Source organism: Abramis brama (assembly GCF_963993115.1).
Source record: "Abramis brama genome assembly, chromosome: 16".
Taxonomy (NCBI): Eukaryota; Metazoa; Chordata; class Actinopteri; order Cypriniformes; family Leuciscidae; genus Abramis; species Abramis brama.
In genome coordinates, this window is record NC_139978.1 from 32,625,628 (window position 1) to 32,653,258 (window position 27,631).

Here is a 27,631-nt window from a genome sequence, read left to right on the forward strand (position 1 = left end):
GTGTTAAAGTTCAGTCACTGTTAAAGACTGGTGCATGGCTCTGTGGTCCTGACTTTCTTCTTAAGCCTGAGAGCAGGTGGCCCAAGAACCCTGAGAACCTGGAAGACCCACTTGTTGTAGACCCGGAGGTCAGGGCTGTGGTAGTGAACACTGTTCAAATTGAACATGTCAGTCCAGTGGAGAAGCTCATTGATCACTTTTCCTCCTGGCTCCGTCTTAAAAGGGCTGTTGGTTGGCTTCTCAAGTTTAAGACCTTGCTTTTGTCTCGGGTGCGTCATCGCAAGCTGCTGATAGAAACCCTTTCTGGATTGGACTGTTGTGCTGAGCAGCTGGAGAAAGAGCTACAGGTCCAGATGGAAGGTGTTAAGGCTCAAGTGCCAAAGGATGTTCTGTCCATGGAGGATATGGTTGCAGCGGAATCAGAGATTATCCGTTTTTGTCAAAAATTAAGGTTTCCGGAAGAACTGGCCAACTTGAAGAAAGGAGAGAGTGTAAGGAGGACGAGTCACCTCTACAAACTTAACCCGATCTTGGATGGTGATCTCATTAGGGTTGGAGGACGGCTTAGTAGAGCAGCTATGCCAGTTGAAGCAAAACATCCAGTTATTCTGGCTAAAGATCAACACATCTCCAATCTTATTCTCTGTCATGTACATCAAGAGACAGGTCATGGTGGAAGAAACCATATGCTTTCTCATCTGTGTCAGAAATATTGGATTCCTGGCGCCTGTGCTGCTATAAGAAAGGTTCTGTCTAAATGTGTCATCTGTCGTAGATTGTCTGCTTCACCTGGACATCAGAGAATGGCTGACCTTCCTCACAACAGAATAACTCCTGATGAGCCTCCTTTTAGTCGAGTTGGTTTGGACTGTTTTGGACCGTTTGAGGTTAAACGTGGAAGAGCTGTGGTCAAGAGGTACGGGCTCATTTTTACATGCTTAGCGATGCGAGCCATACACCTTGAAGTTCTTCCATCTTTAGACACAGACTCCTTTATCAATGGGTTTAGAAGGTTTGTGGCGAGACGTGGTCAAGTCCTGGAAATCCGTTCGGATAATGGTACTAACTTTGTGGGAGCTGAACGTGAATTGAGGGAGGCCATTGAGAATCTGAACCACAAGCTCATAAATGACGTACTGTTACAAAAGAGTGTGAAATGGGTTTTCAATCCCCCAGCAGCATCACACCATGGAGGTGTTTGGGAAAGATTGATCCGGTCAGTCCGTAAAGTGCTAAACTCCATTTTGAAGACTCAGACTCTGGACGAAGAAAGTTTGGCGACAGTGTTTTGCGAGGCTGAGGCGATTGTTAATGGCCGTCCAATAACAAAAGCGTCAACAGACCCTCAAGACTTGGAGGCGTTGACTCCTAACCATCTACTTCTGCTTAAGTCACGGCCGTTGTTGCCTCCAGGATTGTTCGAGAAGGAGGATGTTTATGCTCGTCGTTGCTGGAAACAAGTGCAGTATATGTCGGACTTGTTCTGGAAGCGCTGGGTGAAGGAGTACCTTCCTGGACTTCAGGAGCGTCAGAAGTGGAATGCTGCTAAAAGAAACTTAGTTCCAGGACATCTCATCGTGTTGGTGGATGAAATGGCCCCTCGCAATACTTGGATTACAGGAAGAATTGTGGATACTCTTCCGGACAAAAATGGACTGGTGCGAAGCGTACGGATTAAAACTAAAATCAGTTATCTGAACCGGCCAATAACTAAAGTCTGCCTTCTGCAGGAAGCAGAGGGGCAGTGAAGATCTTTGGATATATCGGACATGAACATTGACACTAAAGGACTTTCAGAGGACTAAAGGTTCACTTTACATTTTGGTTGATGTCTGTCTCCCACAAGGTGATTATAGTGGTCAATTATTACTATGAAATAATTTGGGGCCGGAATGTAGGAGCCATACATTGGGTTTGTTTAGTCTTTTATGAATTTTTTCTCCTTTTTCTATGTTGTTGTGTATGTGCATGCGTATAGTGACGTCATTGGTTACTGTGGGTGTCACCGGGGGTGTGGTGTCTGTATTAGTGTGTGTGTGTTCACCTGTGTGGCACGGCGGCGTGTTTGGATTATGGCTGCAGGGTGAGCATGTGGAGAAACTTTCTGTTGACCGTCACTATCGTCATCTTCTGTTCTTCTGCACTGTCTGAGGTATCTTTGCACGGCTTATGAGATGCATTAATTCAAGTAAGTGCTGGTTCTTGCTAAGCTTGTGAAATGGATCAATAAAGACATCCCATCATGTGCAATGGTTCAGAGTGGCGCGTCTTCAGTGTAAAACCGCATGTCTTAGCCTGCTGCGGCGTTCAAATTAGTTTTTAAGTTAATATGCCGCAATAATACAAATAAGGAATGGTACGCAGTTCATCCTAATGTGAAAATAAAGTTGCTGCAATACACAGTTATAAAATTGCCTCACGTAAAATATAATAGAAAATCTCAAATTAACTTTTTATTTCCTAAAAGTAATCATGTAATATAATTAGGGCTATCAGTAAGAATGCTTGAGTCCGTTATATTGAAGCACAGACATGTGGTCCTAGAAACTTTCTTAAGTCAAGATCTGACAAGTTAATTTAGGATTTTTCACAAATTTGTATTACAGGAGCAAATCTTATGTTGATTTAGGATTCTTATCCTATCTAACAAAATATCATCTTATCTGCAGTTTGGAGATCTTAAAGTCTGCGTGAACCGGAAGTTGCAAACGACTGTTGTGACGGTTTTCCCATGGTTGAGGGGAGTGGTTAAGCGTTTCCCAACCCAAGCCGTCAAACCTACACCAGAGAAGGAACGCCATTCCAGACCGGAAGTAACTTTTCAGACTTTGATTAAAGATTACGACGGCAAACAATTTTTTTTCTGTGTATGAACTTGCACGGATTAATTTTTCACCACAAGACTAGTAATATGCGCTACAAAGTATATAGGGTCAATTTTGATTTCAGTTGGACTTTAAACCCCTCAATTGAGTTCGGTAATCAACTCTCAGGTCTGTTACCAAGCAACCAACGACACGCAAACAGCTTCTGTGAAGTAAAACGGAAAAACTCAGATAAATAACTATGTGTGGAGTGGAGTTGATAAGCTTGGTTGAAAAGGCAAAGCATGATCTGTTTATTTCATAGGAGTTTGTAGTTATTTGTTATTTGTGGAATTTTGTTGTCAAAGTGCAGCACATCATTTGGGTGTTCACAAAGTCTTTCCACCATCAAACATCGCTGTTCTTTATCTTGTATCATAAAAGTCCTTGTAAAGTACTCAAACATACACCTGTGACCGCATTACATTAGTATTACTGCACAACTGCCGTTTGTGATTCTTTGTTGCTACATGTGTTGCTTGGCAGAAATAAATAAATAAATAGTAGGGGAGACCGGGGACAGTTGCAACACTTTTTGCATTTTTCTCAGTTACTCAGAGACTATTTGGACTAGACCAACCAAATTTGTATAATATATATTATATTATACTAAACTTGCATCTGTCTGCTAATTACCCATACCATTTAAAGATGATTATATATGACATATAGTTCACAGTATTTATTTGAATGGAAGAAGTCAGATGTTGCAACTGACCCCGACCCAGGGGACGGTTGCAACACAACCCAGGGACGGTTGCAACACATTAAAAATACTTTAAATTTCTCTAATTAATTTTAGCTTTTTGTCTCAATGAGCATATCATTCTGAAAATATAAACTGTTTTAGGCCTACTATAATATTATAGTATTATTTATTTCAATAATATTATTGTAGCCTATAATTTATTTATTTAGTCATATTTATCAAATAACAGTTATTGAGTTTTTTTTTGTTTATGTGTAGAACATAGGCCTACATAGATTCAGTGTGCAGGGGCCTGTACCATGAAGCCAGATTAGGTGGCTAGCCAGCTATGTTTCAGCTTAGTTTCCACCAACCCTGGGTTTTAGGTACTATGAAAGTAGCTCGGCTTTAATCGGTGTTCGTTGCCATGGTATCTTACGCTGCACGGCTATACTGCTCCGGGGCAGGTTATGTTCTGGATTCAAGATCTCAGACTGAAGTTTGACCAATCAGCTGAGAGCAAAGAAACATATAGGTGACGTAACTTATTCCAAGTGTCTGTTGCAATGACTTCACCTTTTCTTCCAAATCCGGTGGACATCTCAGCGCAAATTGTTTGACGAGCACTTCGTAGAGAGAGTTTTTAGCCAGACAAAATCCCCTTGCCTTAACTGATAGTTACTTGTATGAAAGATACAGATTTTCCACGGAAGGAATGTCTTTGCGAAAGTTCTTTACGAACTTCTTGAGCCGCACATAAAGAATTTTACATGTCGAATTCATGCACTTACTGTACCGCAAATTGTATTGTGTTGCGTTTTTTTGTTGTTGCAAGTGGTACATTCTTGCACGGTGGGTGACGCACAGAAGCTAGGGGAAAACACGGTTTGTCGATCCATTCGCAAGGTGGTCCTCGCTCTGCAGGAGTACATGAAAAGTTTCATTAATAGTGTTCCCCGGACATTTATCGACCATGTCCATAAAAGAGGGCTTTTATAAAATTGCCAGTAAGATATATAGGGTGACATCACATGAACACTTTTTTTTTTTTTAAAAAAAAAGCAAATTTCACAAATGTACTATACAATATAATACATGTTAAGAATTATTTTGAATCTTTTTTATTATTCTTCTGTTAATCTTATCAGTGGCGTCATGCCCATTCAAAGTGAGGGGGCACGTGCCCCCTCAGATTTTTCCTCCCTGATAATTGTTTTGTCACAACTTTATTCCTATTATGCTCCATAATATACCAGAGCCTATAACGACTCAAATGTATTCTTCTGGATGTGTAATAAATCGGTCAGCATCAGCCCGCCCCTTTTTCCTAATATGGTGTCTGTGTATATCAAATCTAGAGCGCTCTAGAATCTTTGCTGTGTATGTTCAAGCAACTCACTCGTCTCGCACGTTGAGCTGGCAATGTTTTACAGATGGTCTTGAAGTGGTAAGTGGGCAAAGCAACAAATCGGCATTGAATTAGTTATCGGATGATATTAAAAGGTAGTGGGATTATTTGTGGTTGACCTGGAAATTTTAACTTGATCAAAAAGTTATGGATTTGATATTAGCTGCAAATTCAGAGCATTAACTTAAGTTGTGTCAGTGTAAGTTATCGATAGCTAGCCTAGTCTAACCGTAAACTAGTTGGCTAACGTTACTGCCATACAAAGCCATAGTAACGTTATCTGATCGGTTTTGAAACATCTGTTCTGTTTTGTCTTGTGTCAAAGTCTCCAGCTGGTTCAATTGTTTTCAGTTTCATAGAAATGAGGGTGTTAAATTTGTTGTAGGCTAACTGCAAAATCCAACCTAACGTTATCAAGGCATCGCTATATGGTTCATGGCTAGCTACGCATCATGGCTAGCTATAGCCCTTCTGTCTGGTTCATAGGTTAAATGTACAAGTTACAAGTTACTAGCTTTTCTGTTAGCTAAATTAAATAAATAAATAAATAAATTACCCTTTACAAGTTCCTTATTTAAAATATAATAATGAGCAGTGTAACTACAGTATTTCAATGATTTTACTAAAGTAATGTTACATATTACATTTGATTTGATTACTTTTTTACATTTCTGTCAAATATTAACCATTTTCAAATAAACGGGGTAGTGTTAACCTTATTCAGCACTGAAATCTGTCAAACTTCTTTCAAAGTCCTTCATCACATATTAATATTAAAATAACTTAATTTCAGAGCACCACAAAGTCAGACCTCAGCACCTTTATGTACCTTTAATGTAAGATCGTTCTTAGGTCACATACCAATTTAAAATCATAACATAAAAACTGCAATGGTACTGTTTTTAAAATCATGTGTAGTAGGCCTAAGTGTACAGTAAGTGTGTGTGTAAACATGCTTTAATGAAGTAGACTTCAAAAGCTTTTGAATTTGAGCTTACAGTTCTTTCATCAACCTGTCTTTTACATAAACTTACAAAATAGATACTTTAACTTAGTCCTCAGATAGAGGAGGGTTGCTGCTAGCTCCGTTAAGGTATTTCTGTCCCTCCCAAACTGCATTGAAATGGTATGTTTAGCAGCCAGAATTTAAAAATTCCTCCTAACATGATCCATATCACCCGTCAGAAAACAATTGCAACGTCTCAGATTGTGCCCCCCCAGAATTTTGGCTTGCATGACGCCCCTGAATCTTATGATAGGATTCCCAAGTCATTGCAACATGTAGGCTATGCAGTCTATTGCTCCAATCTCCACTGCTCTAGGGAACATGAGGCAGATTATGTTAATAGGAAGTCCTATCACAGCCTTAATGTTCAGGTAGAGATGATGTGAATATGTGAGATGATTATTTTCTGTGAGATGAATCTTTAAATTTATAATAACTTTAACAGATATAACTATGATCTACTAAACATTTCATCTGTAGACGACTTGTGGTCATGAACATATGATCAAGTTTGGATGCCAAACGGCCTGGCTCCAGTGCTTGTCTTACAAATTTTCCATGAGTCTGTGTTGTGTCAGCACTTTGAGGAAAGCAAGTTAAATTTGGTACTGTACAAAACACTGTTAATTTGAACTGAGCTAGAAAAACCTACACAATAACCCCATCATGACCCTCAGATAGGGCCACAGCACTGCTTCAATGTGGCCCTCAGTAAAACCAGAGTGAAGATAGAGATGACCTTTGGCATCCTAAAGGCACATTTCAACTGTGTTCGGCGCTTCAGAGTCACCAGAGCGGGTGACCAGAGTCATCACAGATAGTGGCTGCATGGGCCATTCTGCACAATATAGCCACCAGTAGAAAGGAGCGAGAAACACCACAAAACCAGCTTCTCCCCGATGAAACTGACCCGATCACACTTAACCACCCAGCTGGTGCAGATGTAGATGCAATCACCATACAATATTACACTTAATAAAAGCACATTGAAACTGCAGATAGGTCTCAAACTGTTTTATTGGTTTTGTGGGATGGGAGGGAGAAAGAGAGCAATATTGCATTAATAAATATTCATACTTAAGTGTTACTTGGTTAAATAAGTTATACTAATATATATATATATATATATATATATACTGAGATCAGTTTTATCCAGCTGTTTGATTTTGTTTGGAGCCTCCTCAGCTCACAGTCAGCTCCTTTAGTGTGCAGTCTAGTTCAAGTCTCCTTTAGTGTGCAGTCTAGACTCCTTTTGTACAGGGCCCTGACTGAGTCTGTTTCCACCTGAAACATAATTCCACCACAAACATGATCATTACAAGTTTTCTGGAGGCTCATCAAAATCACAAAAAGTTCCTTGACTTCCTACAAACACAGGACTGACTGTAATTTATGTCAAGGGTTTTAAATCCTTACACATTTCTTCTGAAGCCCATTGAGGTAGAGGCCTCCGTTTCTGGGGCAGGTTGTGAAAAATCCTACAATAAAAGAGATGTGTAAGGGCCAGTCCCTTTTTTATGCCACACATTCAAATGTTTGCCATAATAAAAAGCCCAGTGCATTCACATCAGCAACTCATTCACAAGAGCCAACTCTTCCGCCACAGTGTATTCTGGTTTTCTGAATTTAATTCTTTATTTCTGTTTGCTGCAAACAAGTGTTTGTGATAAAATGTTCACAAATGTAATAAAAGGTTGTGGTAAATACTCACCACTTTGAATTATATTTTTATATTTTGTCTTTATCTGCTGCCAAGAACATTTGGAGTTGGGGTTGCATCTAAAAATCAATGAATATTAATCTTTCTTAGTACATACATGCACATTTTTTATATATTATAAAAATAGGCTATAGGCTATATTACACATAGGCTACACATACATATATACATACATAATTTTACATAAATATAGAACGTATTTGTTTAACTTACGCATTAACAATCAGCAATCTTTCTCCAACAGTCTTCTCTTGCTTTGGCAGCAGAGAACGTATTGTTTCAAGCTTGAAATACATATTTAAATTCATCGTAATTCTGAATGATTATCTCTTGCTCCTCCACGGAAAAATAGGCCTAAATCGCTCTCGCTCTACCCGCGATTGGTTGTTCAGTGTCGACGTCACACTTTTATGTGCACGTGGAGTAATCATAGCTTAAGGATCAAAGCCTGAGTTGACAGAGAAAGTTGATGAGCTGCATCATGGTACCAATAAAGCCTGATTGCATCGGTTTGGTTTTGTCAACTCAAAACTAATCCTGTAACCCCGAGTTTGTTCAGCTACCTTCATGGTACAGGCCCCTGGTGTTACAGATGCTATTCAATCTCTCCATATTTCAGTGTCAGACAGGAAGAATTGAACAATTTGCAATGCAACAAACCTTTATTAAACATGCAATTTATAACTTGTTGCAACTGTCCCCAACCCTATCAGCCATGACAGAACATCATGTGCCTGCTAGACACACTGACTTTGACACATGCTAACCATGTCACTTAGAAGTCAACAAAACAATAATTCAAACTAAGTTTTGATTAATTCATACAAAATGTCTGGACAGTATGACAAAAAATATATCTCATGAAAAAATTTACAAAACAAGTTTTGTTCAATAAATGCAGCAGCAAATGTTGAATATGTCTACTGTCTTCTTAGTGGGGGGAGGGTCTAACTGTGCATGTTCAGTATGAGTGTCATCACTCTAGCTTGTTTCTGATTGGAGAAAAATGACATGTTGCAACCATCCCCATGTTGCAACTGTCCCCGGTCTCCCCTACACAGTGTACTTTCCCATATTCACAATAATCCATGTGCAATGATTCATATACAAATATTTAAAATGAAATAGTAATGAAACAGAATGAAATCAGCATTTATCAGCCAATTCAAACCTTTATTTTAACTGCATAGAGGCAAAAAGGAAGAAAACATGCAGGTTAAAATGTAGCTATAGAGGAATCGGTCTCACCGAACACACATGATGAGGGTCTGGTGTGGTGTTTGCTTTACCTTTGCCTCTGGTGTGAGGATCTGGAACAGCGTCAGAGAGAGGAAAAGCAGAACAGAGTTTGTCAGAAGGCCCGACATCCTGAAGGAATGAATGCAGTGAAGAGATACTCTGCCACTGAACACCAGCAGAGATAGACAGAGAGAGGGAGGGAGGGGGAGGAGCTTTACTGTTGAGAGAGAGAGAGAGAGAGAGAGAGAGAGAGAGAGGAGCTTCACTGTTGAGGGAGAGAGAGAGAGAGAGATGCATGGTAAAGATGGTAAACTTTTCTACTGCAATCTGAAAAATCAATCAAGGTCAATGGGTAAATAATGGCTGGCTGTACAAAATAATGACAATTCACAATTTTGGTATTTGGCAGTACCTTTTTTTTATTGTGCAGTATAATCAAAAATGCAAGACAGTTTTTTTCCAGAATTTTGTAGTAGTAGTTATTATTATTATTATTATTATTATTATTAGACATAGTAAAAAGCATGTAAAATATAAATATGTAAAGACACATAAGAACATATATATTTATGTAAAATGCATAGTATGCTAGACGTATTTATTCATTTTGCACACACTTCTAAATTACTTACAAATGAGAAAAAAAGTTAAATGCCAAAGCAAATATTTTCTATACAGAACTTCAAAAGTGAACCAGAATAATAAAAAGCCAGTGATAAAGTGTAATTGCAGAACAGTAGAGAACAGAGATTTAATTAATGGTTATGAATTCAGTAAAAGTAACATTTAATTTTAAAAACGGTGTTTAAAATAAGATGAAGAAAAAATTACCGTATATACCCGACTATAAGACGACCCTGAATATAAGACGACCCCCCCATTTTCCAGACTTATTTTTGGGACAAAAAGAGATTTTTGTGGAAAAAATCTGGTTTTCAACATAAAATAATTTTATTTGAAAATTGCAGTGATAATTCATTCTCTCTCTTCCAGCGCGCGCGCGCACCTTTCTCTATCTCTCTCTCGCGCGCACCTCTCTCTCTCTCTCTCTCTCTCTCTCTCTCTCTCTCTCTCTCTCTCGCTCTGCGTCTCGTGCGCGCACCTCTCTCTCTCTCTCGCTCGCTCTCTCTGCGTCTCGCGCAATTCAGTAAAACACAGATATTATGTTGCTTCTCTAATTTTACATGCAAGTATAGCCGAAATCATTTGTCTTAATGGGTCGCGTTTCAGTCACTATTTCATATTTATTCCGTTGTTCTTTCTCCCTTTCCCCCCGTGATTTTGTCTATATCGCGAATATAAGACGACCCCCCATTTTTCAGCCTATTTTTAGGACAAAAACCTCGTCTTATATTCGGGTATATACGGTATATGATAGTTATTTTACTTTTATTTTGAAAGAGTATTACAGTTCAGCATGCAGAAAATGATTTGATTAATCTGAATCGATTAATTGATTGGTTGCCTCTTCTTTCCTCTTCTGAGACTCTGATGTCTTCTTATACATCCATATAGTATTATGTGTCCCAGTAATGATTGAACCTGTTGAAACGAATGCAAAACAATGTGGCAAAACACAAAGCTATGAATATTAGACATGAAGATGAGTGAATTGGATGGAACACACATACTTTTAGCTTTGCTCCTGATGATCATTGCCACAGTCATGATGACGAGACCAACAGCAATGCAGGAGAAAAAGCCCATGTAGAATAAAGATACTCCTTTCTCATGCTGATCTTCAGCAATATCTGAAAGCAAACACAAGCAACATGTATGTACAGAAAAAAAATAGAGTTACACTCACAGGCTTTGAGACATACAGGGCACATGAGATGTTTTTCCAGATTGACTGAATATCAATAGTGGCTCCTGACCGTTAATTTAAGTAGGGCAGATTCTGGGTCTTAGTGCTAGTTTATGATAAACATTTTGGAAGTTTTATATTCTGATCGCTGAACAAAAAGCATTTTTGGCAGAGGTCTAACATCCTTGCGTTATAAAGTCATGTTTATTCTCAGAACAAACACAACAGTAGGCCTACTATATAAAGGCTATTTACAGCATGTTTAAACTAAAGGATTTATACTTTAATTTGATACGCTACTAAAGACATGCCAACTAGTTACTAACCTGATGCAGACTAAAATACACACCGCTGAAGCGGACTAATATCATCTTGGTCTGGAGCGAGGTTTACGTAAGGTAACATAAAAAATAAATAAATAAGCGGGGCAGTCTGAAATCATAAAGCATCAAACAACAAATCTGCTTACTTGCTCTGTGTCTGGTAATATGTTGTGCTCATGTTGGAGGCTTGAGCTTCAGTAAAACAGATTAACGAGACATGTATATTAAATTAATAAATTATTTAATAATCTATCTATAAATTACAGGAACGTCTTTCTGTCTGTCTGTTATTCGCATATCTCTCGAACCATTAGTCCGATGGATTTCAAACTTGACAGGTGTCTTGCTACAGGCACGAGTAAGTGCAGTGCCAAGTTTGACGTTGTTTGGATTAGAAATGCAAAAGATATCGTTAGATATATCGATAAAAGCAGCACACATTGGCTTTTGCCTCTCTAGCCGCTGGCCAACTCCCCCTCTCACACACACACTGAGTGAGCACAGCGCAGGACCAGAGACAGAGAGGGTCGAAGAAAGCAGCGGAGCTTAAAGCTGCCGTCGGCAAAAAATTTTTGATCATATTCAGTGAAATCGACATTATAATCCGACAGAACAACATAAATAAGGTGGTCTTAGAAAAAAACAGAGCTTCTAACTCCGCCTGGAGCGTGTTATTTGTTTTGCAAAAATCTACCGCTCCCGGATCATCGGGTCCAATCAGCGCAGGGGGGTGTGAGATCTGACTGTCAATCACAGGTCGTGCACACGCCACAGATCCCCCCTCCCTGGCGCACGTTACAATATCACATGCACACGCCACGCCTGAAGTTCGCCTGAAGATTGCATGAAGCGTGATGGCGGAGAGAAAATCTACTAACAAGCTTCCAATTCCTCTGTTATTGCTATCTATGGATAGATTAGCCAGGGCAGCCTACCTCCGAGTCCATGGTGTTGATCGATGCTGAAGAGACGGACGCGTTCACAGAAAATCAGGTATGCACGCACTGACGAGCACGACCTCGATGGGAGGGTGCTCGCTGGTAGTGGGGGAGGGGCATGAGAGTTGTAAACATTCAAAATTTTGGCTAAGTCGACCCAATCTGCCAGACTTGTCGACTGCAGCTTTAAGTAGCATTTTCTCAGAGTTCACTGTGTAGCCTGCTCCCTGAATCATCACGCTTATTCATTTGTGGATGTTAACTGAATCTGTAAGTCAGCTACACTGTTTACTTCTGAATATTATATTTTATTCTGGTGCGCTTAACGTTATCGCTACTGTGTAATAGTAGCCTATGCTATTCACCAGCTAAACATATCCTATTCAGTGCGTTCACAGTCTCTTTCACGGGAATCATTTGTAGTAGCCTATTCACAAACTGTTTGCTCAAGCGTAGCGTTTTCTCAGAGTTCACTGTGTAGCCTGCTCCCTCAATCGTGTAGTTCAATTTTCCATATTTATTGTATGTCATTATGTCAGTATCAGTATTTGCTTTCTACCATGCACAAATAAAAATGTCACTGAACTCTTGCTGTGTAATTGTAACAATGAGCACTCAAACACACCAAACCAACAATTACTAAAAACACACTAAAACTGATTTTGCACAGGCACTGCACTAGTATATTAATAAGTTACATGAAAAAGTGAGCCTGTAATTGTATACCACTGTATTACTGCCATTAAATGATTACAGGGAAAGCACATTATACTCGACAGGACAAAAAAAATATATATTTTAAAGCATTTAGATTACATTGACATTGAGGTGTCAAAATTGAACATGTCAGCAAAACAGAGCATTCCAATGCAAACTTTTACTCACAATATAAATCATACAGGTACATCAAAGGGGCATGCAGATCAGACAATGAACAAGGCAACACACAGGGCTTAAATACATAGAGAAACAGATCAGGGAAACGAGACACAGCTGACAAGACTACCGAAGAAACAGGTGTGACAGATGAAGTAATGAAGGTTACCGTGGAAACAAATGTGTGGCGGGAACAAAGGAAGACATGTGACTAATGAAAACAAGACTCACAACACACAGAAACACAACTGTGACAACATTATTGTTAAAGTATGTTTTACCAGATGGGCTGTAGGTGTACGTCTCACTCTGACAGTTCACCGCAGAATTAATCTCATGCACACAGGTGAAGGAAACAGGTGGACTGACTTTCACATCAAACACAAACTTTTCTTTTGAATAATACAGTGGGTTCTTCAGTCTGTAGTTGTGTTCACCCGCCACTGACAGCTGGAAAGAGCTCTCAATGAACCTCCTGCCAAATGAACAAATCACTATCACGTGCTCTCTGTCCTGCATCTGCCCATACACTGTGATGTTGGGCACAGGGGCTTCTGAAATAAAACACACATCATGCTTATTAACTTTTTGTTCATCAAACTGAGAGTCAAGATGAAACAAAAAATATTATATAATATATCATGCAAATATTGGGAATAATTTTACTCATTCCCACAGGTTTTGCGCTCATCCATTGTTCTATATAAATGGCGCACGCATAAAGCCACCTCTCAAACTAGAGACCTGTACTCCCCTGGTATTATACCGCTGGACCCAATGCAACAGAGTGCGGCGCAGGACTAGATTTGATGGCCAAGTAGGGATGGGCGTATCGTAGGGATGCACCGATATGAACATTTTGGCCGATACTGATAACCGAGAATTCTTTACTTGTACTTAAGTACAAGACAAAACATGACATGAAAGCATGTGGCTGATGTAAACATGAACCATGTGCTACACAACACAAAACAACACCCATCTACAGAAGAGTGTACAGCCTGAGTGAACTCGAAACCGCACGCTCACGCCGGTTTCAAACTGAGCCAGACTTCCTGCCAGCCACCTTTTTTTTTACTGTTTGTTTCATTTAGAATGTGGTAGTAATGTAGGAGAGCCTGCCCTTTTATTAATTAACTAATAACTAATATAGCATATTGTATGTTTTTGCTAAGTGTAGTCAAGTAATTTTTGCTAATGCCAGTGCAGTAAGAAGTTTGTTTCTTTAGTGAATATAGGTGTTGTCTTACTTTTTTTTGGGCAGAAGCCCCACTTTCCAGCGATGTTGTAATCTTTTTCTGTGGAACACCACAGCTGACCATCTTTGCTGCCATCCACAATGCAATCAGCGTACCACTTGCCATCAAACTTAAAAGGGAAATAGCATGGTTTTCCAAATGAATTACCACCTATACTAGATATCTCTGCGGAACATAAATAAATGAAATTAAGGGTTTAAGTTTAATTTAGAATGGTTTAAGAATTTTATCTAAACAACTAAAATAACAATAAGGACACTGAAATCTGTCACCTAGTTTAACAAATGCTAACTTCACACAGGGAAATTCACAATAGACATTAAATATGAATGTTACATTTTATCATTATAAAGGGCTTAATGGTTGTCCAAATATCTGTTAGGTGGACTTTTGGTCGTACCTTGATATCCATGAGAACACAAATTTTCTTCGGTCCTATAAATCAGCCAGTGACTCCAAACACCCGTTCCCGTATACAGCAGCAAATTTTTCTCACCATCATGTCCATAGTTCAGGTGCAGTGGATGTCCCTTCAATCCAAACAAGTTCTCATCTTTACATTCCCAGGTTTGTCTGGGGTTAGATTCATTGCAGGGCAGAAGGATAATTTTGGCCCAGTTTTCGATCTTCTCGGCCCCCAAGCAGAGACTATAAGAGAGGCTGATGATTCGTGAAGAGGAAATCCATCGGAAATGCTGTGCCTTAGATGATTCATCACATGGTGCAGCCTCTACATTAGCACTCACGACTGTCACACATTTGTTGTGGTCCTCGTTGTAGATAAGGAAGGAGCTGGTTTCTGAATGTATGGAAAATTATATCAGACACTGTAAAAGGCAACACATTACATACTGTGTAAACTAATGAAACTAAAAAAAATTAGACGCTGTGTCACAACACAATGGGAACAACAGGCCGTGACTGATCGTGCACTGAAGTAAGAAATTCTGATGAGATTTGTTTTATTATGTGTTATTGTTATATTTTATATTTAATTTTCTTGTCATTAATTGTTTAGTGTATAGTATAGTGTAAACACATCTAAACTTCTGTATTCTGAAAAACAGATTGCATTGCTTCTGGTTCAGGTCTTTTGTATGTGCATCATTAAATATAGAGCCGTTTTACTCAAGATACCTTCAAAGGAGCTACCATAGATGAGCATGACCTATGTCCCTTGCATATGCAGATTGATATCTCAAAGCTTTTTATTATTTTATTTATTCATCAACAATTTAACAAATTCTGTGAAATTCCACATTATACAGTAAATTCTGTTTTTATTACTGGATTATGTCTGCATTTTCTGCTGTATACTTTAAAGTGCAAAAATAATACATAGATATAAAGATGCAAAAAAAAAAAATATATATATATATATATTATTATTATTATTATTATTATTATTTTATTATAATTCTTTTTAGAAGTTTAGCTTAAGTGGCATGAAAACCTTCCTTGATGAATTTTCCTTGATCTTTTGACATATAAAGAGGTCACTGTGCTATAAAAACAGGTTACGAATGTAACCATGGTTCCCTGAGAAGGGGAACGAGACATTGCGTCCTAGGATGCTAATGGGGAATGCTTGGCATGTCCAGTGTCTAAAGCATGTGTCAAAACACAACAGTAATTGTACGTTCACACTGCCGCCGACTTGAGCTGCAAAGACGCTCTGGCCGCCCTGTCAAGGACGCTTGTCAAAAAGTACGAGGAAGCTTGTTGGCGCTTTGGCCGCTCTGATGTAGCAGCATTCTATGTTTTATTTATTATTATTATTAATAGTGGGTGTGCGCGCGCGGCCGGGGCTCTCTCTCTCTCTGCTCGTTCTTATATATGCCCTGTCAAACTGGTCAGGACTTAAAAACACATGCAAACTTTCACTCTATGATGGTTAAACTGTGCAATTAATCCGATAATGATAGGAAACCCAGCACTGATGATCAGCTTCTCCTCCGTTTTCTCGGAACTAATGTTTTGGTAGGAACGAAAGTTTACATCGTATGTTTCTCCGGAATCAACCAGCGCGAAGGACGTCTATATTCCGATTGGTTACTGGCGTTTGCCGCTGCCTGCTGCTGAACCGCGTCATAGCTCATTACCATAAAGTTGAGCTACTTTCAACTTTCAGATTGACGCTCAAAACGCCCAAAACTTCCGGTAACTTTGGAAGCTCAAGTCGGCGGCGGTGTGAACGTACAGTAACATTGGCCGGCGATAGCCTATGATGTCACTACTGGTGTGAGTAGAGTATAAATAGGGGCCTGTAGTACACGTTATCCATTTCTTGTCTGAAGGAGACGTGGGCAGGCATGCCTGAAGCATGGCAACGGGACGCAGTGTCTCCTCCTTCTCAGGGAACCATGGTTACATTCTTAACCCGAGATGTTCCCTTTCGAATGGGAACAAATGCCCATTCTGCCATTCTGAAGGAATTAGTGCCGTATGGCTGACATAAGTCAGTGGCTTCAACAGGACCGTTCCGGAGTCACAGTTCCCCGTCCTAGCAGTACTCACCAGCAGTCGTCGTGACTCCATTCCCTAAGGCCAGAAACCCTGGCTACATATAGCTTAGCTCAGGGCCTGGTATTCAAAGAATACCTTAAAGGGAATATTGCCAAGAATATAAATACACACCCCTGACGAGTGGAGGTCTCACAAGGGGAAACCTAGTAACACTCAGGGGAGCTCTCTAAATCGAGAGGAAACCTAACAACGCCTCCCTAAGACCCTGATCACACCTAACACATTTTTAAATTTCGAAAACGCGAGGCACACAGCACTTCCAATCGGTCCCGATCACACAGAACTGGCATTGCGCTGCGTTTTTTATGTTGCTAAGTAACCAGGGAGTCAGCTGTCCTATCAGTCTAATCGCGAGCGCTCTAAAAAATAAAATTTCGCTGCAAAAAACGCGTTAGGTGTGATCGGGGCTTAAGGGTAGTTCCAGGGTGGTTCCCAGGTTATGCTGAAAACAACCCAGCATAACCACCTCAATTGAGCTCTAAGAATGGAGGCTTCTTCAAGCTCAGATAGACTCTCGAGAGGAAACCTAGCTACAATCTAAACCAAGAACTGCTTACCAAGGAGGCTCACAAAAGGGGAGCGGGGGCCGCAGGATTACTCGAGAGGAGGCCTAACAACACTCCATCTTAAAGACAGTTCCACCAATGAGGCTCACAGAGAGCCATACCATTCAATGTTATTGCCTATAGCGGAAGCCCATTACAGGGAGCGGAGGACCTTGCCCAAAAAACGGGAAGGTTCTACTCAATGCTCATCCTAAATGACCAATGGGAGCTGCCAGCTAAGGCTTCAACCATTGCAAAACCTATAATATGATTTGGTCTCTAGGCTCCAGTGCCCGGTTGCATAAAGCACCTTAAGTGTAATTTTCCCTTAAGTTCTCCCTTATGTTTCCCTTAAACCTAAGGGTGTTGCAGAAAAAGACCCTTAAGTGTTACTTAAGGGTTTCTTTAAGTGAAACGTCATAAACACTTAGAATTTCCCTTAAATGCTGTTTTTTCACTTAAATAATCCCTTAAAAAGCGTCAAGTGTTGCATAAAACCCCTTAACGGTCATTTCCCTAAGTATAACTTAAGGTTTGGAAATCGTAACCTTAAGAGTAAAACGCGGACAAAAATAAGACGACATGGCTGAATTTATGGAACCAGCTGAAGATCATTATGTGCCAAGAAGAATTTTTAAGGATAGGGAGAACCCTTTGGACCATCTTAGCGATGAAAAATTGTTGCAAGAATACCGATTTGATCAACGCGCACTATTTGCGCAATACATCGCTAACAAACTAGAGAGCAACCTTGACCATGTCACACATCGCAACCACTCTTTACCTGCGGTATTACAACTGCTTAGCACTGCGTTTTTTTGCAACTATGAGTTTTCAGTAGTGGGATATGTTTTACACGTGCATAAATCGGCTACCATTCAATAAATGTAGGCTACAATTAGTGTGTATCGGATTTTCAGGTGATATTCTCAATTCATTCAGTTAACGGACGCTCTGAGGTAAAGTGTTCAGACTGCAGACTAGCAACGATTGTATTTAATTGTACAGTACAGTACAGTCATAACATAACGTACAGACATTATCTTAATTCCATAATGTCCTTAAACATAACAATATTGATGGCCATAAACTGAGAAAGTGCGCGTCCGGTGTGTGATACAGTTGTCCTAGATGCGACGCGGCATGTTAGTGTTTTGCGTATCTATGGCAACAACAGACTTTTATAACGTGAATCCAGGATCGCTGTCGTGAAACACTTAAATGTTTCCCTTACCTAAGAGAACCGTTTAAGAGATTATATGCAACACCCTTAAGTTATTCTCTTAGGAAGGGGAAATCGCCCCTTAAGTATCATACTTAAGGGAAAAACTTAAGGTGCTTTATGCAACCGGGCACTGCACTCTCAGTGGTGCTTTTGCTAATAGACTGCCAAATAGATTTATTATTTATGCCACGCAGCGATTTTCACTTGATTGTGCTGCACATATCAGAAGATTATTACAGAGGCAGCTGACTTTGATGGAGGAATTTGCAGCTTTACTCGCAAACTACAATTCCTGTGCCCGGTTGCATAAAGCACCTTAAGTTTTTCCCTTAAGTATGATACTTAAGGGGCGATTTCCCCTTACCTAAGAGAATAACTTAAGGGTGTTGCATATAATCTCTTAAACGGTTCTCTTAGGTAAGGGAAACATTTAAGTGTTTCACGACAGCGATCCTGGATTCACGTTATAAAAGTCTGTTGTTGCCATACGCAAAACACTAACACGCCGCGTCGCGTTTAGGACAACTGTATCACACACCGGACGCGCACTTTCTCAGTTTATGGCCAGCAATATTGTTATGTTTAAGGACATTATGGAATTAAGATAATGTCTGTACGTTATGTTATGACTACTGTACTGTACAATTAAATATAATCGTTGCTATAAGTATGCAGTCTGAACACTTTACCTCAGAGCGTCCGTTAACTGAATGAATTGAGAATATCACCTGAAAATCCGATACACACTAATTGTAGCCTACATTTATTGAATGGTAGCCGATTTATGCACGTGTAAAACATATCCCACTACTGAAAACTCCCAGTTGCAAAAAAATGCAGTGCTATAAGCAGTTGTAACACCGCAAGTAAAGTGGTTGCTATGTGTGACATGGTCAAGGTCGCTCTCTAGTTTGTTAGCGATGTATTGCGCAAATATTGCGCGTCGATCAAATCGGTATTCTTGCAACAATTTTTCATCGCTAAGATGGTCCAAAGGGTTCTCCCTATCCTTAAAAATTCTTCTTGGCACATAATGATCTTCAGCTGGTTCCATAAATTCAGCCATGTCGTCTTATTTTTGTCCGCGTTACTCTTAAGGTTACGATTTCCAAACCTTAAATTATACTTAGGGAAATGACTGTTAAGGGGTTTTATGCAACACTTAACGCTTTTTAAGGGATTATTTAAGTGAAAAAACAGCATTTAAGGGAAATTCTAAGTGTTTATGACGTTTCACTTAAAGAAACCCTTAAGTAACACTCAAGGGTTTTTTTCTGCAACACCCTTAGGTTTAAGGGAAACATAAGGGCAAACTTAAGGGAAAATTACACTTAAGGTGCTTTATGCAACCGTTCATCAAGAAAGTGAGAACCAGATCCGTTAAAAACCTAAATATACTCAAATTAATTGTGTACTATCCAAATAGTAATAGAAGATGTTGCTGTTGTAATGATGACAGGAGCACACAGCTGCTGCACACAAAAGTAGTTGCTGTTCCGTGCTCCGGCACGGTTAGCGATCACACTACATGCATACCGCGCCCGAACCCAACTGAACCGTGCTCTGGCCCACCTCTTCCAAGCTTCCACCTTCTAACCGCGCCCGGGTACGGTACGGAGCGATCACAACGAATCAGACTTTGGGGGTCAAACGCGCTCGGGCACGGTTCAGATGGCCTAGTGTGAGTACACCCTAAATCTAAGGGCTAAAATCAGAGTAGAAAATTAGCTTTTATTTTTTAATTATGACAGTTTTTATTGTAAAAATATTTCTTACGTTTATGTAATTTGTTAAAATAATTTATAAAATAAAAAGATAATTCAGTACATGACCCTTTTAAAGGTGTGCTAAACATGAATAGTGCTCATAAACGGCTGTTGAGATTAAACCAACTAGAGACTTGGAACTGGAAACAGCATTCAATAAGTCACAATTAAACATTTGTTTACTATCATAAACTCTGTATACTCGTAAAAATGCAAATGTTTTTGCAAAAAAAAACAATTTTTTTTTTGATTAAGAAGTAATAAATGATTAATATTATACAGCGGGGGAAATAAGTATTGAACACGTCATCATTTTTCTCAGTAAATATATTTCCAAAGGTGCTATTGACATGAAATTTTCACCAGATGTTGGTAAAAACCCAAGTAAGCCATACATACAAAGAAACAAACAAAAATAAGTTTAGAGTAAGTTTATAAAATTAAGTTATGTGTAATAATGTGAAATGACACAGGGAAAAAGTATTGAACACATGAAGAAAGGGAGGCGCAAAAAGGCATGGAAAGCTAAGACAACTGCTGAAAACTTACAGTAATTAAAAAGCAATCCAGCCCCCTGTCAGTGGAAATTAATAACAGCTGGTTCAGTCCCAAATGATGGCCTACAAAAAGGTCTCATTGCCAAGGTGTCACCCAAGACACATCTCATGATGGGTAAAAGCAAAGAGCTGTCTCAAGACCTTCGCAACCTAATTGTTGCAAAACATAATGATGGCATTGGTTATAGGCGCCATTCTAAGCTTCTGAATGGTCCAGTGAGCACTTTTGGGGCCATAATACGGAAGTGGAAAGACAATAATTTCACCATAAATTTGGCTCGACCAGTGCTCCTCGCAAGATTTCTGAGAGAGTAGTGAAAAGAATAATCAGAAGAGTTACTTTTTATCAAACAAATTGCCTGAGTGGGTAAATACCACTAACTTTCATGTTTTTGTTTGCATAACCCGCAAAAATTCCATTGCTGGTTCTGCAAACCGTTGATCAACACGTTTGGTTACACATTTCCTGCCTGGAGTTTTCGCATAGCTCTGCAAAGTACGTCACCCGGATCGTTGGTCTGATTGGTTGAAGGACTATCCAATTGCGTACAGAGTCATTTGAACTCTGTAATGTATGTCATTTTTATGTAATTGTCTGGAAGAGGTGTTAGTGAGGCCAGCAGTGGGTGCTCACCCTGTGGTCTGTGTGGGTCCTAATGCCCCAGTATAGTGACGAGGACACTATACTGCCAAAAGAGCACCGTCCTTCGGATGAGACGTTAAACCGAGGTCCTGACTCTCTGTGGTCATTAAAAATCCAAATTTGCCCCTTGGCCTCTGTCCATCATGGCCTCCTAATCATCCTCATATACTGATTGGCTTCATCACTGTCTCCTCTCCACCAGTAAGCTGGTGTGTGGTGAGCGTTCTGGCGCAATATGGCTGCCATCGCATCATCCAAGTGGATGCTGCACATGGGTGGTGGTTGAGGAGATTCCCCCCTTCTATGTAAAGCACTTTGAGGTCTCAGAAAAAGCGCTATATAAATGTAACGAATTATTAAATTATTAACTATGCCCGTTGATCATGCCTCTTGTGCAGTAGAAAATACATAGCAGGCTCCCCAGACTAATGTTCAATCTTAAAAGATTGAGCTTGGTCTAGTGATAGCCAGACTAGCTCTCCATATGTTCCCTTCGAAATTGCATATAGGTATTAGATTGTTTTTTACAGCTCAGATCATTTTATGATTAACATTATGAGCTCAGCTTAGTGTATGTCATTGCCACCCAGAAAAAAGGTACAAAAGCTGTCACTGGGGCAGTCCTTTTCCAAAAAAGTATACATTTGTCTAAAGGATGCATATTAGTTCCTAAAAGATACTGCCCCAGTGACGGCTTTGGTACCTTATTTTGAGAGTGCAGTCAAGGTTCGGATATTTCAGTCATGGTTCGTGTACATTTTTAAATGCACTTTAAAAAGATTCTTAAAAAAGAACACTGACAGTAAATTGTATAGATTAAAGTCAGTAGACGATGTCATTGGAGGGTAAACTGTTGTACCCTTGACCGGTGAATGGGTATAAAAACACAAATTATATTGACTCATATCCTTTGAAGTATTTTGAAAATGAAGCCTGACAGATTAAAGTGATTAGATCGGATGACCCACCTGTCATTGTAGTAGTATGACGTGCATCAGGAGAAGCTGTGCAAACATTCAGCAAAATTATATTGATGCTATCCTTGTAGAATAAAAAAATAACTGAAAAGTGTGTAGATTAAAGTTAATGCACCTGTTGTTGTATGGTTATCTGGGTCCCATGCATCAGACGCATCTGTACAAAAACACAGCAAAAATTATATTAACTCCTATCCTTACACATAGTTGATAGACACAAAATCTGAGGCAGAGAAATGTGATCCACTTACTGAAAGCTGACCAAAGGACCAATAAAAGGATATAAAGCAAGTTCATGCTGTCATAGATTATAGATCTACAGCTTTCTGAGACACATGCGGGGCAAAGACTGGGTTTTAATACAGAGGAAGTCTATTAAGTGTTACCAAGAAAAATAGAGTAGGAGTGAAAAGCAGAAGTTACTATTATGACAAACATTAACTTTATACTCAGCAAAATCTTCGTTGTTAAATTAACACCACTCTGTGTTTATATGGGAACCACCAGCAGTGTGTTAAAGACCCCCTGTGGTGAAAATCAAGTTTTTAATGTTGTTTATATGTCTATGGTGTTTTCAATATGCTTTAAGACAGACCATGTGTAAATTCATAAATCAACACCATTACTGAGTATTTTCTCTTTAAAACTGCAGTTTAACCAGAGACAGTCTCAAAAACGCGGTTTGAAATCGTCCCTGTTCTCTACGTCACAAATATTTTAACCAATCACGTCTATGTGCGCGCAGGCTTTAGCATATCATTATATGCTGCGAAGCAGGGAAGTCTCAAGAGAAGCCAGGTTATCCTGGTATATTTTTCTATTGATATGAAAAATCAGGTACTTTTAGCAATATATCGGGTGAATTATCTTTATTATGTAAGAGAAACAGGTCAATTAAGCTCAAAGGGAATTATTAAATAATTTTATATAATATAATTTTTCTATTTATTAGCACGGTAACAAGATCAGCAGTTTAAGACACTGAATTCAATTGTATATCAAAGCACCAGTTCTTCGTTGGTGTTTTTGGCTGGAAAGGGTTTCCCAGGTTCATTGACTGCCAATCATGTTCTGGTGTGTTGGCGGATGAATACGGAGTCTCTCTCATGGCTGAAGTTTGAAGTTTAAGGCAGACTATGCGGCAAAATTTAACTTAAAACAGGTACTTCTAATTAAGTCCCATTTGATGGTCTGGTGCTATAGTTCTTCCGACGTAAGCATAAAATCCTGAAATGTAATTTGGAAGCATACCCAGCAATGCCTTTACAGTATATACTAACATGTAATTTCCTTCTTTGATATAAAGAGGACCAACCTATAGTTGTACAGCAAACAATGATGAGTACGTGAGCAAGCATTTGTTATAAAACGCAGTGCAGCATGATAAACACCATCCAGCCTTTAATATATAAATATAAATAAGCATGCATATAAATAACATCACCATAGTATAAAATGGGTAAAAACGTACTCTGCATAATTCTTTTGCCGAAAAAGAAAACCCAATCTTGGTTGAAGTCTTTTTTACCAAGTAATCAGTATGAGAATCAAAGGCCAACTTCTCATCAAGCCATATTCCTAAATACTTGTAAGTTGTTACTCTTTCTATATGCAGATCATCAATAGTAAGATAGACAGAGCAGTGATCATAAAACAGCTGTGCGTAAAAATAATATACTTAGTTTTGTTTACATTTAAAACTAATTTCAGTTTTAGTAAAGTAAGCTGAAAAGTATAGAAAGGATCCTGGGGCCGGTTGCATAAACATAGCCATTATGTTAAGACTTAAATGCTAGTATGACCAACTAGCAGTTAGTCAAGGGGCAATCAGTCTTATATTTAGTATCAAATGAGACCAGTGTACGTTTTTATGTAATTCACTTAAAACAGTTATGAACAGTTTTAATAAAAAAAGTGATGACTAATCTTTAAGACAAGTCTAAGCAGTTTATCAGGGTTAGTACAAGGTGCTTAAAGTGCTTGAAGTACTTGAATTTGACTTTCTGAAATCTGAGTCCTGGAAAACCCTTGAAAACAGTCATATTTTTTAAGAGGTACTTGAAAAGTGCTTGAATTTGATGCACCGATACTGAGCTCATGTACTCGTACTCGTAAAAATGCTCCGATACCAACAACCGATAGGCCTACCAGGCAGCGTGTGTAGCCTATAGCACATAGCTGAGGTGCGCGAGCTGATAAGAGAAAAACGTGCGGTGGATTGAGCGCGCACTGGCACAGATGAGCAAGCTGGTCGAGCACATCCCAAGGATCACTCCACCGTTTTTTCATATTAAACTATTTTATTCCCTTAACTATAGGGTTGGGAACCGAGAACCGGTTCTTATCCAGAACCGGTATTGTTTTTGAAAAAATACCGGAACCATGTGAAATTCCTAAGTTTCGGTTCCGAAAACGGTTCTGTTGGGCGAAGTGCTGGAAGCTTATCCTTTAATAGCGACGTCTCGCCTCATATTAAAATAGTAATGAATGCACTGAAAAGCCCTCGCGCTACTCAAATACGTTTTGCGTCAGATATCAACGCATAGAGAGAGAGAGAGAGAGAGAGAGAGAGAGAGAGAGAGAGAGAGAATTAAAGACAGTAGAGCTGCACGATTAATCTTTAAAATATCTCGATTCAAACACCCACGCGATCTTATTCCTAAATTACAAAAATCTCACCCCTGAACATTCTAATCTGTTTGCGCTTTCGTTTACCGAGAGACAGCAGTTGTCAATATGAAACAGCTTTACAATCACACAGATATTTCTGTTACAAATATTCAAATGATCACAGAAGTACTGAGATAAAAGTTTATAACTCGAGTATAAACACTGATGTCTACGGTAGCAACCAAAATATTGTAAATCACCTTTTGAAAGTCGCTGCCTTCAGATAACGAGTGTATCGATTACATCTGATGCTTCAAAACATTCATAAAGACGCAGTCCGTAACTTCTTTGTGTTCAGAATTTACAAAATGTATAGAATGAGCGAGTGCATCATGAATGCCTTTTTTTTTTTCAAACCGTGTTTTTGTCTTATCCTGAATTACTACGTTAAGCCTGCAATAAGCGTTTATACTCGGACTATACTTTAGACTGGCGGATCGCAGCCGCTGCGGAGTAGCCCAGTGCCTGCGTGACTCGTCATAGACATAAATAGAGAGAAGTAGCTCCGGCTACAATGTTCTTCCGCAAGACGCGTGCAGTTGTGTTTATTAACTGCTAGAGCGCTGATTTATCCACTAATGAAACAAGTAAAGTCTTTATGAATCAATCATTCAAAACGATTTTAAAAATAATCTGTTGTACACACATCTTACATGGATGTTCAAGCATATTCTACCCCTTCTGAGAGTATTCTCCACTGCTGGAGATACAATAAGCTAGGAGAGGTCCCAAATTATTCTAGAGAATGCAGACATTTTTATTTTCCTTCAGAAAAAATAATATTTTTTTTGCAAAAATTGCTTAAATAATATGTTGAATTTGTTGACATTACCAGTCTGTTAAACTCATTTGACAAGTATAAGAAATAAACACAAAAAGGATTGTGGATTTTTCCCTTGCTACTATTTTTTTATTAGTTGTTTTAATATTTTTTATTGAATGGGAACCGGAACCGGAACCGGAATCGTTTGGCGGAACCGGAAACGGAACCGGAACCGGAAAATTTCTTACGATTCCCAACCCTTCTTAACTAAGACGAGTTGATACATACCTCTCTCGTCTCAGTGCGTGCACTCAATCACTCTGGTGCGCGGCGACACTTTGATAGCACTTAGCTTAGCCCAATTCATTCATTAGGGACCAAACAGAGATGAAGTTAGAAGCAACCAAACACCTCCACATTTTCCCTATTTAAATACAGTTACATGAGTAGTTACACGACCAATTATGGTGACACAAAATAAAACGTGGCACATTTCTAAGCGGGTAAAAAGGATAACTATAATGTACGGCGGAATTACTGAAGCATTTCAATAACTTGATGCAGCTGAATAAATAATTTTATCGTCAGCATAAAAATGTAACTTTGCAGATTTTATTCATAATTCATTAATATAAATAGAAAAAAGAAGTGGTGCCAGTTAAGAACCTTGTAACACCCTTCTTGACAGTTTACACGGGTGAGGAGTAATTATCTGCTACAGCAACACATTGAGTTGTTCCATCAGATAAATAGTTTTTAAACTAACTCGAGGCCGAATTAGGCTACCAAAACCTATACTTTTAAGCCTCTGTAACAGTGTGGTATGATCCACTTATTCAAATGCTTTTGTCAAATCAACAAAAAAGGCTGCACAGTACTGTCTTTTATTGAGAGCAATGATTAAATCATTAGTAACGAGTGTAGTAGCTGTTGTCTTACTATGGCCCGCTCTAAAACCTGACTGAAATGCGGTTAAAATATTATGACTAACTAGATATTCTTTCATTTGATAATTTACCATAGATTCAAAAACTTTTGCTAAAATCGGTAGTTTAGAAATAGGGCATTAATTATTCAGATCGGAGTGATCGCCTCCTTTTAGTAATGGCATAACCATAGCTGATTTCCAAGATGGCAGAGTTACATTAGTGGATAGACAAAAATATCAACTCAATAGGTTCGGAAATAATATCTGCAGACACTTTTAGAAAAACTGGGTCAATTCTGTCAGAACCACTTGATTTCTTAGTCTAAATTTTAGAGTAGTTTATGAACTTGGGTGGGCAAAATAGGGGTAAAGGAAAATAAATCTGATTCGCTATAGTAAGTTGACTCATCAATTCCCTGTTCGTCAATGACCAACAAATTACTGGAGTCTGTTATCGAAGAACTAGGTGAAATAAAATGATTATTAAAAATTGTAAGGGTATTTACAGTCAAAGACCCAGAACCAGATATAATGAATGAGGACCCAGAGTCAGAATTATAATAAATTGAAGAAAAGTTTTACTGAAGCTAGTTTGCAGTTTCATCAGCAGAAGTCAGCTTCAAGACTCACACAGGAGTTCGTAGGCTGCCCCGCTTACAGTTACAAAGATCACAGCAGTTATACCCTACACCAAGGTCTAAGCTACGTCCTTACTTGAAGTTGCAGTTTCTGATTGGCTAAGAAATAGATAAACATAGTAATTTTCCACACATATACAGATAGACTGAAGCATATCTCCATCGATTATGCAGCTGAAACTCGGACCCTGAAGTTAGGCATGTCGTGACCTTCCAGGTCGCAGATCTGCATTGCTGGGTGCCAACGTGTCCAGAACAACAACTC

At 39.1% G+C, this 27,631-nt stretch overlaps 1 protein-coding gene across 1 annotated transcript; it reads right to left on the reverse strand.

Moving 5' to 3' along the window:
• Nucleotides 1-9,614: 9,614 nt before the first annotated feature.
• LOC311066613 (uncharacterized protein) lies at nucleotides 9,615-22,701 on the reverse strand. The gene is made up of 8 exons (XM_084087892.1): nucleotides 22,619-22,701; nucleotides 22,483-22,524; nucleotides 22,359-22,394; nucleotides 14,529-14,927; nucleotides 14,120-14,293; nucleotides 13,151-13,423; nucleotides 10,557-10,676; nucleotides 9,615-10,467 (listed from the first exon to the last, which is right to left on the reverse strand). The coding sequence occupies exons 1-8, from the start codon at nucleotides 22,662-22,664 to the stop codon at nucleotides 10,361-10,363; spliced, it is 1,197 nt and encodes a 398-aa protein (XP_083944018.1). The 5' UTR covers nucleotides 22,665-22,701; the 3' UTR covers nucleotides 9,615-10,360.
• Nucleotides 22,702-27,631: the final 4,930 nt, after the last annotated feature.

What these genes read in the sequence shown, in the direction of transcription:
- LOC311066613 (XM_084087892.1), bottom strand. Translation starts at nt 22,664, where the DNA reads ATGAACTTGCTTTATATCCTTTTATTGGTCCTTTGGTCAGCTTTCA. An exon ending in GTACACCTACAGCCCATCTG is followed by an intron (nt 10,677 to 13,150) that starts GTAAAACATACT and finishes GTTTGCTTTCAG; the next exon opens with ATATTGCTGAAGATCAGCAT. An exon ending in CATCAGGAGCAAAGCTAAAA is followed by an intron (nt 10,468 to 10,556) that starts GTATGTGTGTTC and finishes TCGTTTCAACAG; the next exon opens with GTTCAATCATTACTGGGACA.